Raw genomic sequence first — 12,454 nt, forward strand, 5'->3', positions numbered from 1 at the left:
TTTGTTTATCCAGAACACAAAGGTAAGAGTACTAGTGAAGCTTCAGAAGGAAACTAATCATTTTGTTTGACAGTGCTGACTGCAGTAGTAATGAAGCGGTAGTGCCAAGTCACATGCTTCACAGCAGACTTTTTTGCAAGAAGTTTTTCACACATTATTCTTGTCCCTGAGTTTAACAGGTATTTTGTAAGAGGGCAGTAATTGTGTTACTGATTATCCATGGTCATTCTGAAATGGCAATAGGATTGGTCTGCTGTTGTGGAGAGTGAAAGACGGTAAGGACATCGAGAAGGTATGTTTAATATCAAATATCTGTGTGTAGTTTTCACAATCAGCACTGTAGGCTATAACAGTGCTTGTTCATAGCAAGCTAATAAGCTTCCTGTGGTGAGATCCAGCAAGGTGCCCTTGTGTTCCTGTGTCAGAATTACCTGGCCCTTAATTTTACCTGACTGAGGCGAAGCTCTATCAAATCAGCTTACCTACACTCATCTCCTCACCCACTGCTTATAGGCTTTATGGTTGAAGACTATTCAAGATGACAGATGCTCTCTTACCTTTCTGGCCTAAATGCCCATTGTTAGTGGTTTGGAAGTATGTCATGCTAAGAGTAATGGGCATTTAATCTAAGAAAATTAGATTGTTTCGTGTCCATGGCTTGGTTGTCCATTTGAAATAGAAATTAAAAACTTGAGTTAAAAAAAAAGGTGTCTTAGGAAGCATCCGGTTCTCTCTTAGAAGCCACTCGTCCATTTATCCTATCGTCTAAAGCCGAACACCTGTTGAGTTTCCCAACATCTTTCCCAAGCTTCCTTATGGTAATCAAACATCTTGAATCAGCCTTTTTCCATCCTACATGTCTAAATGTGCAACTCGTGTCATTTCAGAAAAGTGCAATAAACAATAGAATAACAAACCAAAATGTTTGTTTGAACAGCTTTATCATTCACACTTATCTACATGACAGACAGACAGGTTTGACAAAAATGCAGCATGTCAACTTGCCTAATGAAAAACTTCTCCCAAGAGAATCATGCGTTGACGGGGATTTAAACGAATCATTCATTCCTTTATATTTCATTTATTTCTGTTCATCATGGTCCTGATATAAATGCTGTCAAGATGTGCAAGTGTTTGAGAAGAACCTGGACACCAGTCAGAGGCCATATTTACTTCACTAGCTTTTGAACGCTTTAGCCTTTTCCCTCCAGCTTTGTTTGGAATAACTATTCTATCATGCAAGAAGAGATCAAAAATGATAAGTGCCTGGATTTGTTCACGGTCGTGTGTGCGTCATCACCGGTAGGTTTGTTGCACCTCCTGAACCCTGATTGGTTGCGGGGAAAGACATGTCTACATAAATAATTAGGTTAAATATTCTCTGAACTTCATTCCCTCCACATCTCTTTTCAAAGTAAAATTCTATTTGATATGTTTTTATATTTACATTTACATCTCAATATGGACATTAAAATTTACATAGTTTTTTTTTCAGTTAGTGCTCACCACATTTAAAGGTTCATTCATGATCTGTTATTTTGTTCACTTCTGATGGTTTCCCGCAAACAAGGATGTCTTTGATGCTCCTTATAGGATGGTTTTAGTCCCAGCTGACTAAAGTCTGAGCTGTTCAGCTGGCACCAGCACTGGCGTCAGCCTCAGCTCCTTCCACCTGGTTCTTTCTGCCAAGTGATTTGATCTTCTGAAGGACATCGGATACAGTCTCTTTCACGCTCTTTTCCAGCAGCCAACCTTCACTCTCACACTCTGGGTTCTCTGGGTTTGTCAGGGTCTCCAAAGAGGTTGACAAATATTTTAGTCCCATCATATCTGCAGCCTACAACACAGTTGTAAACACATTTTTGAAAAAGGGCTCTTTCAATGTCATGTAATTGACTGTCTTACTTGCTTCTTACTTATAATATGCTGGGTAAATCTTGGGTTTCATTATTAACAAACCTATATATTTAGCTGACCACACATACTGACTGACATAAAACATTTTATCCAATGGGTCAACCTTTGATAGGTTTATTCCAGGAAGAGGGTCTGGGGTTCTTGAAGTTTAAACCATCAAAGATACTTGCGCATGTCACATTGGTGCTTATGAAACCAGAAACCCACAGGGTTGCTTGCTGATGACCTAAACACTAAAAAACTATGTCAAGGGTCTTCAATTTTATGCACAGAGTTTGGTGTAGCTGCAGATTTTCATTCCAACCAAGCAGAAACAACACCTGATTCCACCTGTCTAATCAAGTGCACCTCATATTTGACTAGAATGAAAGCCTGCAACCTTAATAGCCCTTTGTGGATAAGTTTTGGGAAGACTTGTGCACTTTGGTATAAAGTTATAGTATAAAATGAATTCCTTAATGCCAACAAGCCAATGTTTTATTCAATACTATCTCTCTTTATTGAAATTCCATATTTTCACTCACCTGCAGAACCATGACTAGCAGAACAAGAGCCCCAATGCTGTTCATCATCCCCCCATAGTAGGAGACCAAGGCTTCACGGCAGCCTTGAGTCCAGATGTTTAGTTCTTCAGTATGATGGTCGTAGTCGTAGTGAGCTGAATTGTTGGTCAGATGGTGCTGGATGCAGGGCCGTGGAGAGCCAGGGTTGCAGCAACTAAAGGGAACGCTGTCCATAAGGTATTTACCTTCCACGTTGCTTGTGATACGACTATAAAAACATGAAAAACATTCATAAGGGTTCTATAAAGAGCTTAATCATAATAACATTTACATTTACGGCATTTGGCAGACTCCCTTATCCAGAGCGATGTACGAAAGTTCTTTGAAGTCTCAGCAACGTCGAATGGGTGACAAATCTTCAGAAGCTTCAGTCTGAAATTTCCCATTGGAGTTTGATTGAATTTACATTATTAACAAATTCTTATGCACTTTGCATGGGGGCTTGTCATCCTAAAAGATGCCACTCCCATCAGGATACAAATGTTTCATCATAGTGACCCTTCATTTCAAGGGGGAAAGTGGACACAAACCATGCCAGCAAATTTTTTTATTTAATTTGTCACCCTTCAATCTACTGTATGTTTAAAGATCCGCAAATAAGTAAGAAATCGTCACATTCTCAAAATGTTACTATAATAGATTGTTAGGTTTATTATTTGACCTTTATAATCTAATCTAAATTAAACCTTTTTATCGAATGACCTAATAAATGATAAAAAATAAATGAAAGTGATTAGTGGGTAAAGATTAGAAAATAATTCAGTCAGAAGTGTTTTCTCATATCTGGTTTCAAAGCTCAGCAGAATAGTGTGGAAACTGGGTTTGACATGAGCATTTAAAAGTTGTGCACTTTATGAGCAGTGAACATCCTTTGCATACACTGAACAAACATTTCTCATTCCTCTAGTTTTACATTCTGAAATGGACATTAAATTTCTCCTAATTCTTATTAATGATTGTTTGCCATGTCCTACCTTTGTGCTAATTTAATGAATTGTGGAAGGTAAAAGCACTCACTCTTTGACCTCATCATTGCTGAAGTCCAGGTAGCGGTTGCTAACCCACTGGATCTCAAACCAGTCCCTAAAGTTGTTGTTGCCACAGCAACGGAACTCAATCTGGGTCATGTCCAGCGTCCTCTTCATGAAGCATCGTCCTGGCGTGTCTGTGTCTTTGTAGTATTTCATCCCGTTTTTTAGACCTTCAGCTAGGGCAAAATGTAGCGAGATCTGCATCAGGAAGCAAAGCAGTGCCATGATGAAGAGGATGATGGAGAAAGCAAAGCATCCACACAGGTAATTCTTCACAATGGGCTTCCACTTGGAAAACTTGGCTGAATCAAGTGAGTCATGGCACACTTTACCTCCAAAGGCATTGATGCCGCATGTAGCCAGGCCTACCAGGATGAGCAAGTTGGGTACAAAATGACTCTCATTATTGTCCATCATTTCACTCCTTTTGCGGAGTTCAATCTTGAAGAAAAGCCCCATGCTGAAGATGAGGATCCCACCCATAACTGCAAGCCAATATAAAAGCCACAGTCCCTGGGCCAGTTTGATCCGCTTGGCCAAGTCAAATTTTATAACCATCAGAGCCATCTTGTGTTCCTTGATTTATTATCTGTCAAATATTCACACTTAGTGGAAGAATACTTGTCTCACTATCAAAAAGGTTAGAAAAAAATTGTACTTCACCAGATTAATTGTGTATTCCGTTCCAGAGTGGTGCTACCACAGATGCCATGCCAGTAAATCCTTTCTTCATCATCATGATTCTGACCACCCAGAGCTCATGGAGGTCCATAGTGTTGGCAACTAGAGATCTCTACCAAGGACCAAATTACGTGTAAATTTGACCAAAATGTAACAGTTCTCCTTCCAGAAAAAAAGAAGTGACCATCTGAAGCATCAAGTGATTGAAGCAATGATTTGCTCTACGTCATGCTAATCCCTTTTAATCAGCCTTGATCTTATTTTCAGCAGGTTCTAATCTTTCTATGTAATAGGTTAGTTGCTCTAGTTTTTTCTGCTAACAGCACAGTGGGAGGAGAGTTAAACTGAGGAACCTTAGACACCTCAACAAATTCAGTGAACACAGCAGAGTCCAGAAAATATGGGCAGGGAATTGTGTCAAGTACTTTTTTAACAGACATCATCAATATTATAGGATCAGCTCACACTGATCTGTCTTAGTATCCTTCATTAACTGTAGTGATGCTTATACGGCATCTGTTGGCTCTCATTCATAGAAAGGCCCTGCCTACTTTTTTTTAATCCATTCTATTTACTTGCGTTTCAAACAATTACACAATATTATATATGCATTGTAGATTTATTTTCCATGATGGTTATATATGGCCTCTATACTTAGCCATGTGGGTACTTGTAGGTACATTTGACATTTTATAGTGCCTTTAAATTCTTATTCCTTAGTACTAAACGAGTGATTTTATATCTTATTCACTGAGTGTGTCAGAGATTTAAAAAGAAACTGATTGATTTGTAACACCTTATCTAACTCCAGTAGACATGCCTATAATGTAATATGTTGCAATACACTACACACACACACAGTACAGATATATAATTTGGAAACTTGTTAAACTTATTCAATGCCATTGGGCATATGCATGATGCAGTGGCATAAAAAAAACACAGATGTTATTTTTTTTTTTTGGCCTGTAAACTTGGCCCAAACTAGAAATGATTAAATAGCATGACTTGCACCACGAACACAGATATATTCTGTTCAAAGTCAGATTATTTGAGTGTGACCTTAAGATCAAGGCTTGAGTGTTGGCTGCCGAGCTGAACTACACAGTTACACTTGCACTCAGTACGCCTGTTGTTCTCATGCACTACATAAGTAATGAAACATGAACGGGATGACAGAAAGAGGTAGGGGGGAGGCTAAAGTCTTTGATGGATTGAATTGACTTCATCATTTTAGATGAAAGGATGCTGTGTGCCTCCTGACCTCGCTATATCTTGAGGAGTATATTATTGCAGGGCCCTTTTGTGAGCAGCTGCAGCTTTACAGTGTTGGTTTTGTGTGGGAACTAAATTGCATTGCACTACCCCTATAATTAGCATGCTGTGGTCACATGTGACAAGATTAGAGAGGGAGAAATAGGATTTTGCTGACTTACTGTCTTATGCATTTAGGTGAATGCAGTGCAACTGGAATGGTAGCACGCACTGACAAAAGTAGGGGGAAAGGAAACATTGAAATACATTGCTTCATATGATTTTGGGAGTGAGAATCTAATAAATAAATAAATAAATGTTAAACCATGTCATCTTTTCCACCTTTATTGTGAAACTGCAATATCAAATCAAGTGACAAACCACCAGAAATGTTTTTTTTTTTTTTTTGGTGGAAAAAAGGAAAACACAAGTGTGCACAGCCTCTAAGAATTGGAAACCCAGCAATGTTCAGAGTTGACCAATCAGAATGAATCTTGTAGATTTTGTCATCAGTTAATATGACAAATTAGATAAACAGTACAGCTGTTGCTATGGTAACATAGAAATGGAGATCCAGGGGTTGTGAAGAGCTTACAAATCAGGTGCATGATCTTGCAGCAAAAAAAAAATTGCAATCAAAAAACACTAGGCATTGCATATCCTAAAGAACACAGTAAAAACAATAATAAACAAGCGGGTAAAATTTTGGCACAACAGCAGTGGTACTAAAAAAAACAGGACATCCCTGTAAGTTTGATGAGAATACCAAAAACTGGTTAGGAAAACTGCCAAGATGCCAACAGAAGCATGAACAGAATTGCAGCAATTTCTGAAAAGAAATGTGACATTAATCTCCCCATTTCCCAAACCATTTGTTATGGCCTGATGAGACCAAAGTTAAAATTTTTGGCAATAATATCAAAAGATATATATTTAAAAAAACTAAATATATAAACACTATTCCTGTGTTGAAGCATGGTGGTGGGAGCATCATGCCTCAGGGCTGCAGAGTTCTTCAGCTCGAGTCAGGCTGTGAAGGGACCATAAATATTTCCAATTGCCAGGCAATTTTGGCACAAAACTTTAAGGTGACTGCTAAAACATTTAATATGGATCTGAAGCACACGTCCAAATCAACAAAAAAGAATCAGCAAAACAAGGTCATGGTTTCGGAATGGTCCAGCAGAGACCGAATTGAAAATCTGTGGGGTGACCCAAAGAGGGCTGTGCACAGCAGATGTCCAGCCAATTATGTCCAGCAGCTTGTCTTGGCTTGTTTCCTGGTGTTTCTGCATGGACTTTCTGCATCAATGTGGGCATCCTATAAAACATGTTCACACTCTTTGTACCCAGTGTTTATGGGATAATCTCTGTATCAACCATAAATCAGTAAATATATACAAGGATGATTAGTTTTGGGATTGGTTTCAAAGTGAATAGATATTCCAAATGTGCTTTTTTCCAGATCTTTCTTTAACAGGCAAACACAGAGAAGTGAATACAGCAAAGCAGTCACATAATGACTTACACTGACATCTTGTGGTAGGCTGAAGTTTACTCAAACCCTGTTGCAGACTCTCAATTAGAGCTCAATGCCACAAGATATAGTGAACAGATTGTTCCTTTGTACTTTCATCTTTTAGTAAATGCTTTATCCAGGTCAGGGTTGTGGGGAATCTGGGTCCCGAGTTAGGGTCAGCGACTACAAAAGGGACTACACCGTGGATGGGGGATTGACATCATACCTATTTAGTCTAAAATGTTTATTTTTTTTAAACCCTTGGACAACTAACAGACCATTTTGATCAGCAATAAGCAAAACAGAGGACAAGTAACATTTAAAAGACATTCTGTGTGTCTGTCTCGGTGGGACACGGATGGTTAGAGTTCAGTTAGTCAGAACTGAAGTTTTGTTGTGCAGGCCACCCTGTGAGCGCAGAGCATACAGCACATCTGCTCATACCTTGTGGGATCGGCTTCTTTTAGTCAGGCAAATCGGCAGGCCATTGACATTGTCTGTGTGTAATTAGGTATAGAGTTTAGATTCACGCTCACTTCAAAGAGCAGTAGTCTCTGCAGAGGCTATTATTTTTCTTCCTTGTGATGCCTCTTTAACAGATGCCACATGTTCATCCTTTGCTCTTGGTTGGTGCTCAGGAGAGTTTAGAACAGACAGGGGCACTGTGCTGCTACTTTAGCCTCTTTGGGAAAAATCTTCTAAAGCTTGAAGTATGTCTCTTAGTCATCTCTTTCCAGCTTTCTCAAAAGAGTCGAGTCATCAATCCTGTCCATGTCTTTTCGAATAAATCCTTCTTTAGTTGCTTTAGTTACTGTATATGTGCCAGAAAGAGCAAAGTAATGATGAACAGGTAGTGGTAGCTAGAGGAAAGGTTACTACACAAACATATTGTAATGGCTCTGGCTGCAAATGTCTGATGAATCTTTTTTCTACAGGCTGTTAGTTTGGAAGTTAGTCTACTTTTCCCCCAGTGTTCATTAACGTTCAACCAACTAAACAATCTCTTCATGTATTTGTTTAACGCCTGTCAGTGTGCTTCCACTGAGAAACCTTTTGGAAATGATGCATCTTTTAACAATTTTACCTTTCACAAAAGTGAAAAAAAATCAGATTTATAAACAGTATAAAAAAAGAAAAAAAATCAGATTTATGAACAGTCTATAATGATGTGCGATCTATTTTAAAGACCTTATATAGTGAAACATTAGATGCTCTGATGGATGTAGCATGAGGGAGAGAGAGAAAGAGAGAGAATATGATCCGTGTATCAGACTTACGACATCAACCTTAATCCCAGTCAGTCACTCATACCTAGACACGCATACACACAAGTACATGAACGGAGAGCTCTGGGTGACAAGCTGACAGGAGGAAAAGGCTCATTATTTAATCAATAGAATTGCATCAATTTGGAGAAAATTTGTCTCCAGTGAAAACAAACGGCTGGCCGGTAAAGAACAGAGTCACGCTTTTATGTGCGAACACACATGTTAAATGATTATGGGGAGGTGAACCTGGCTTGGATTGTGCGTATGAGTGTGTGAGTGAGTTACTTCAGAACTGAATTGACACGTGGAGAGAAACGTGGTTTCTCGGTAATGTGAGGCGTTTGGCTTGCATGGCTTTCACAGACTTTTTAGCATCTGTGCAGGAAATCTATTTCTAAAAGTCATGCAGAAATTTGGAATTTTACAGAGTGCTTTTGGACACAGACTAACAGACTAAACCCAGACTTGGATTAACGTGTGTGTGTGTGTGTGTGTGTGTGTGTGTGTGTATGATCTCAGTATGTGACCTCGTTCAGAAGGATGATGCTCCCTGCGACACAATCAGGAATCAATTGAAGAATATGATAAAGAGTTTAAGGTGTTGACTTGGCCTCCAACTTCCCCATATCTCAATACGATGACAGTCTGAAGTCTGAGCCATTGCGGTTCCACCTCGCACAATACAGGAGTTAAAGTATCTGCTCGTAACATCATGGTGCCCCTGGTGACCTACACAATATTAGTCAGATAGTTCTAATGTTATGGCTGTTTGATATGTGTGTATGTGTACATATGTGTGTATGTTTTTTTTTTTTGGTCTAAGGAACTCTTGCTTATGGTTTTACTGCACTGACAACTGTGAATAATTGATTTGTCAGTTTGGTTTGTGAGCTGAGGGAAACCTGTGCAATCTTCTCATGAAAGCTGATAGGCTCGTGTCAGTGACAGGTGCTGACCCAGTAGGTTAAGATGCTGGGCTGATTACTGAATAAGACTTTCTGTGCTATGATCTTTTTATGGCAATAATAGAAGGAATTTGCAATAAAAAAAAAGGAAACAATATAGTTGAATATTATAGTAGCACACACATAGTGTCTTTATAACACTTTAGTAACTATTGTATAAATATAGCATGAAGCTAGATTTGGTGAGATTTTAGCAAACTATGCATGTTATTAGATTGTTTGCATTAGCAGCACATTAGCAGTGTGTGAGAGACGAGGTTGTTCATAAATATTTCCTGTTAGACTTCATTTATGGGCATTTCAATCATTCATTTGGCTCATACTGTATATGGGGTTCATAAATTGAAAAAAGTGACGGTTGTTAGTTGTAGTAGATAATAAGAAGTAAATAGTATATACTGTATATACCTCCCAGAGGTGGGTGGACACCACAGTTGGACATATTAAAGAAGATTCTGCATCATTTATTCTAACATTTAGTGTAGTGTTTGTGGGTGACATGGTGACTTAGTGGTTACTATGATTGCCTCACACCTCTGGGATTGGGGTTTTATTCCTGTCTCCACTCTGCATGTGCCGAGTTTGTATGTTCTCCCTGTGGTTTGCGAGTTTCCTCAGGGTACTCCAGTTACCTCCATCAGTCCAAGGACATTGAAGACTGATTGGCATGTAAACTGTCTTTGGTGTTTGAGTGTGTGTGAGTGTGTGTGCTCCTTCCAGGGTGTATCCTGCCTTGTGCCTAGAGTCCCCTGTAACAGGCTCCAGGTTCCCTGCAAACTTTTGTAGGTTTAGCAGCACAAAAGATGGATGGATGGATGTGCTGTTATAAAAAATACAGAAACAGTGGATGATAAGTGAGAGTTTTTCTCTAATCTTTTTCATGTAGGCATAAGTCAGTATTCTACCCTATATAACACCGCTATGCCATTTCAAAGGTTTTGACGCCATTATTAATAAAATATTTGCTTGCTAATGCAATTCTGGGGGCATGGTGGCTTAGTGGTTAGCACGTTCGCCTCACACCTCCAGGGTTGGGGGTTCGATTCCCACCTCCGCCTTGTGTGTGTGGAGTTTGCATGTTCTCCCCGTGCCTCGGGGGTTTCCTCCGGGTACTCCGGTTTCCTCCCCCGGTCCAAAGACATGCATGGTAGGTCGATTGGCATCTCTGGAAAAATTGTCCGTAGTGTGTGAGGGCGTGAGTGAGTGAGAGTGTGTGCCCTGCGATGGGTTGGCACTCCGTCCAGGGTGTATCCTGCCTTGATGCCCGATGACGCCTGAGATAGGCACAGGCTCCACGTGACCCGAGAAGTTCGGATAAGTGGTAGAACATGAATGAATTAATGAATAATGCAATTCTTATGAATGTGCTATGAAGGTGCAAAATAGCTCCAAATAATGTTAAGAATACTACACACACACACACACACACACACACACACACACACACACACACACACACACACACACACACACACACACACACACACAAACACGTGTGTATACTATGTATATAGTTTCTACATAATTACATTTTAACAGTATAACCTGAAGTGTATAGGAAATGGCTGCTTTGCAGAAAACAAATAGGAGGGAAAAATAGGGTTTTTTATGTGTTGAAGTACTAAAAAATGGTGAGCAGAGTGCTGGGAACATGAACTGAGCCAAAGCAAAGTTGACCCGAGCAAAGACAAGAAAAGAAAAGACCACTTTAACCTCACATGTGACAATAGCTTAATCATGCAACTTGCCAAAACAACTTGTGGCATTTTTATTTTTGGTTAAAAAATGACCCCAAAGTGCTTAATTGTGACCATTCTGTGTGTCCAGGAATCTCTGGTTGCTTTTTGACATGTCTCTACAGAAAGGGAGAGTTAGAGACGGACCTGCACACCGTGGGATTCTGCTCATAAATTGTAAACTTGACAAAACTCTCACCTATAAATTCACATTCCAAAAGGTTATAGTAGTACAGATGCCAGAGGGTGTAAAATGAGAAGGAAATGTAAAGAGTGTGTTGTTGTGTGGTTGTCAGGTGGAGGGAGAGGTGTTATAGGTGTTATCTTAGGTAACACTATACCCGTGTTGTACTTTTAAATAAATCGTTGACCTAAGTGTTGGCTTTGGACAACCAAATGTACTACATTAATATCCTATAAGTGAAGGAAACCTTCAGCATGAGTTAAAAACCAATTTCCCTAATGCTTAGTCTGCAGCCTTGACTAGAGAACCTGTATCTTTACCGCTGTCTCCTGCTCTTCTCATCCAGGTGCAAAACATTCCTATAAAACCTTCCATATTCACACACTTATGGGCTTAATACGACACCCCCCCCCCCACACACACACACACACATACACAGGGTATACGTGGCACGTCGTGCTGTGCTGATAGAGCAACATTATGGAGTTGCAGAGCAGTGTCTCCATCCTGCAGTGAGGAGAACAAGAGGAAAATGAAAACCAGAGAGTTTTTTTTTTTTCTTTGGTGTCCTTAGATGATACAATCATTAGTCATTGTAAAAGTAATCTGTCACTTTGAGTTTCCCTTTTATCCTTCTCATGTTTCCATTAAAAAGAACAGCTTTTGTGAAGAACTGTTCCGAGCTGCTCCCTCGTCAGAGCTAAGAGAGCAAAGAGATTCATCAATTTGTATCTTGTTAAAAAACAAAAAGAAGAAGCATCTGTTCAAACCTCTGCATGCCTTATCTCTGAGAGCGCATGGAGGAGGCTTCACTGTTGCACTTGAGTGCCTTCCAAGAGATTTAATACATTTTCACTTGTGTTTCTGATTATAAAATTACTAGCTCTCAAATATCAAGTGAGGCATACAAGTCAAATATTATATTCTTTGTCATGATTCCAAAATTCCTCAAGTGGTCAGATGAAACCTGTGGAGATGACGCAAGATGAACACCAGGGACAGGAGGCAACGATGAACGGTGGGCGGTGATGAAAAATCACATACAGGAGATATAATTTGTCGACATAAATAACACGGATAACATGTCTATTTAGTAGATGTGACCATATATGAAAGCAGGCAGCAATAAAAATGCCGGCAAAGAGTTTTCCTCAATCCACACATGCACTAAAATTACACTGAAAGGTGAATACACCATTAAGCTGTGATTTTATTACGACTATTTTGGTGACAGATGCCACGCTGGCTCTGTAGTTGGCCTTTGACATGTTGCCTCTGACCCTAATAAATCATTTCTCCAGTGCTTGGAGTTAATCTACTCTTATATGCTATGTAC

The 12,454-nt window shown here is 39.5% G+C and overlaps 1 protein-coding gene across 1 annotated transcript; it reads right to left on the bottom strand.

The window, feature by feature from the left end:
• Positions 1–1,630: 1,630 nt before the first annotated feature.
• On the bottom strand, positions 1,631–4,078 carry prph2b (peripherin 2b (retinal degeneration, slow)). The gene is made up of 3 exons (XM_027150347.2): positions 3,498–4,078; positions 2,442–2,688; positions 1,631–1,837 (listed from the first exon to the last, which is right to left on the bottom strand). The coding sequence occupies exons 1-3, from the start codon at positions 4,076–4,078 to the stop codon at positions 1,631–1,633; spliced, it is 1,035 nt and encodes a 344-aa protein (XP_027006148.1).
• Positions 4,079–12,454: the final 8,376 nt, after the last annotated feature.

This window comes from Tachysurus fulvidraco, chromosome 4 (genome assembly GCF_022655615.1).
Source record: "Tachysurus fulvidraco isolate hzauxx_2018 chromosome 4, HZAU_PFXX_2.0, whole genome shotgun sequence".
NCBI classification, from domain to species: Eukaryota; Metazoa; Chordata; class Actinopteri; order Siluriformes; family Bagridae; genus Tachysurus; species Tachysurus fulvidraco.

What these genes read in the sequence shown, in the direction of transcription:
- prph2b (XM_027150347.2), bottom strand. Translation starts at nt 4,078, where the DNA reads ATGGCTCTGATGGTTATAAAATTTGACTTGGCCAAGCGGATCAAACTG. An exon ending in AGCAATGATGAGGTCAAAGA is followed by an intron (nt 2,689 to 3,497) that starts GTGAGTGCTTTT and finishes ATGTTTTTATAG; the next exon opens with TCGTATCACAAGCAACGTGG. An exon ending in TGCTAGTCATGGTTCTGCAG is followed by an intron (nt 1,838 to 2,441) that starts GTGAGTGAAAAT and finishes ACTGTGTTGTAG; the next exon opens with GCTGCAGATATGATGGGACT.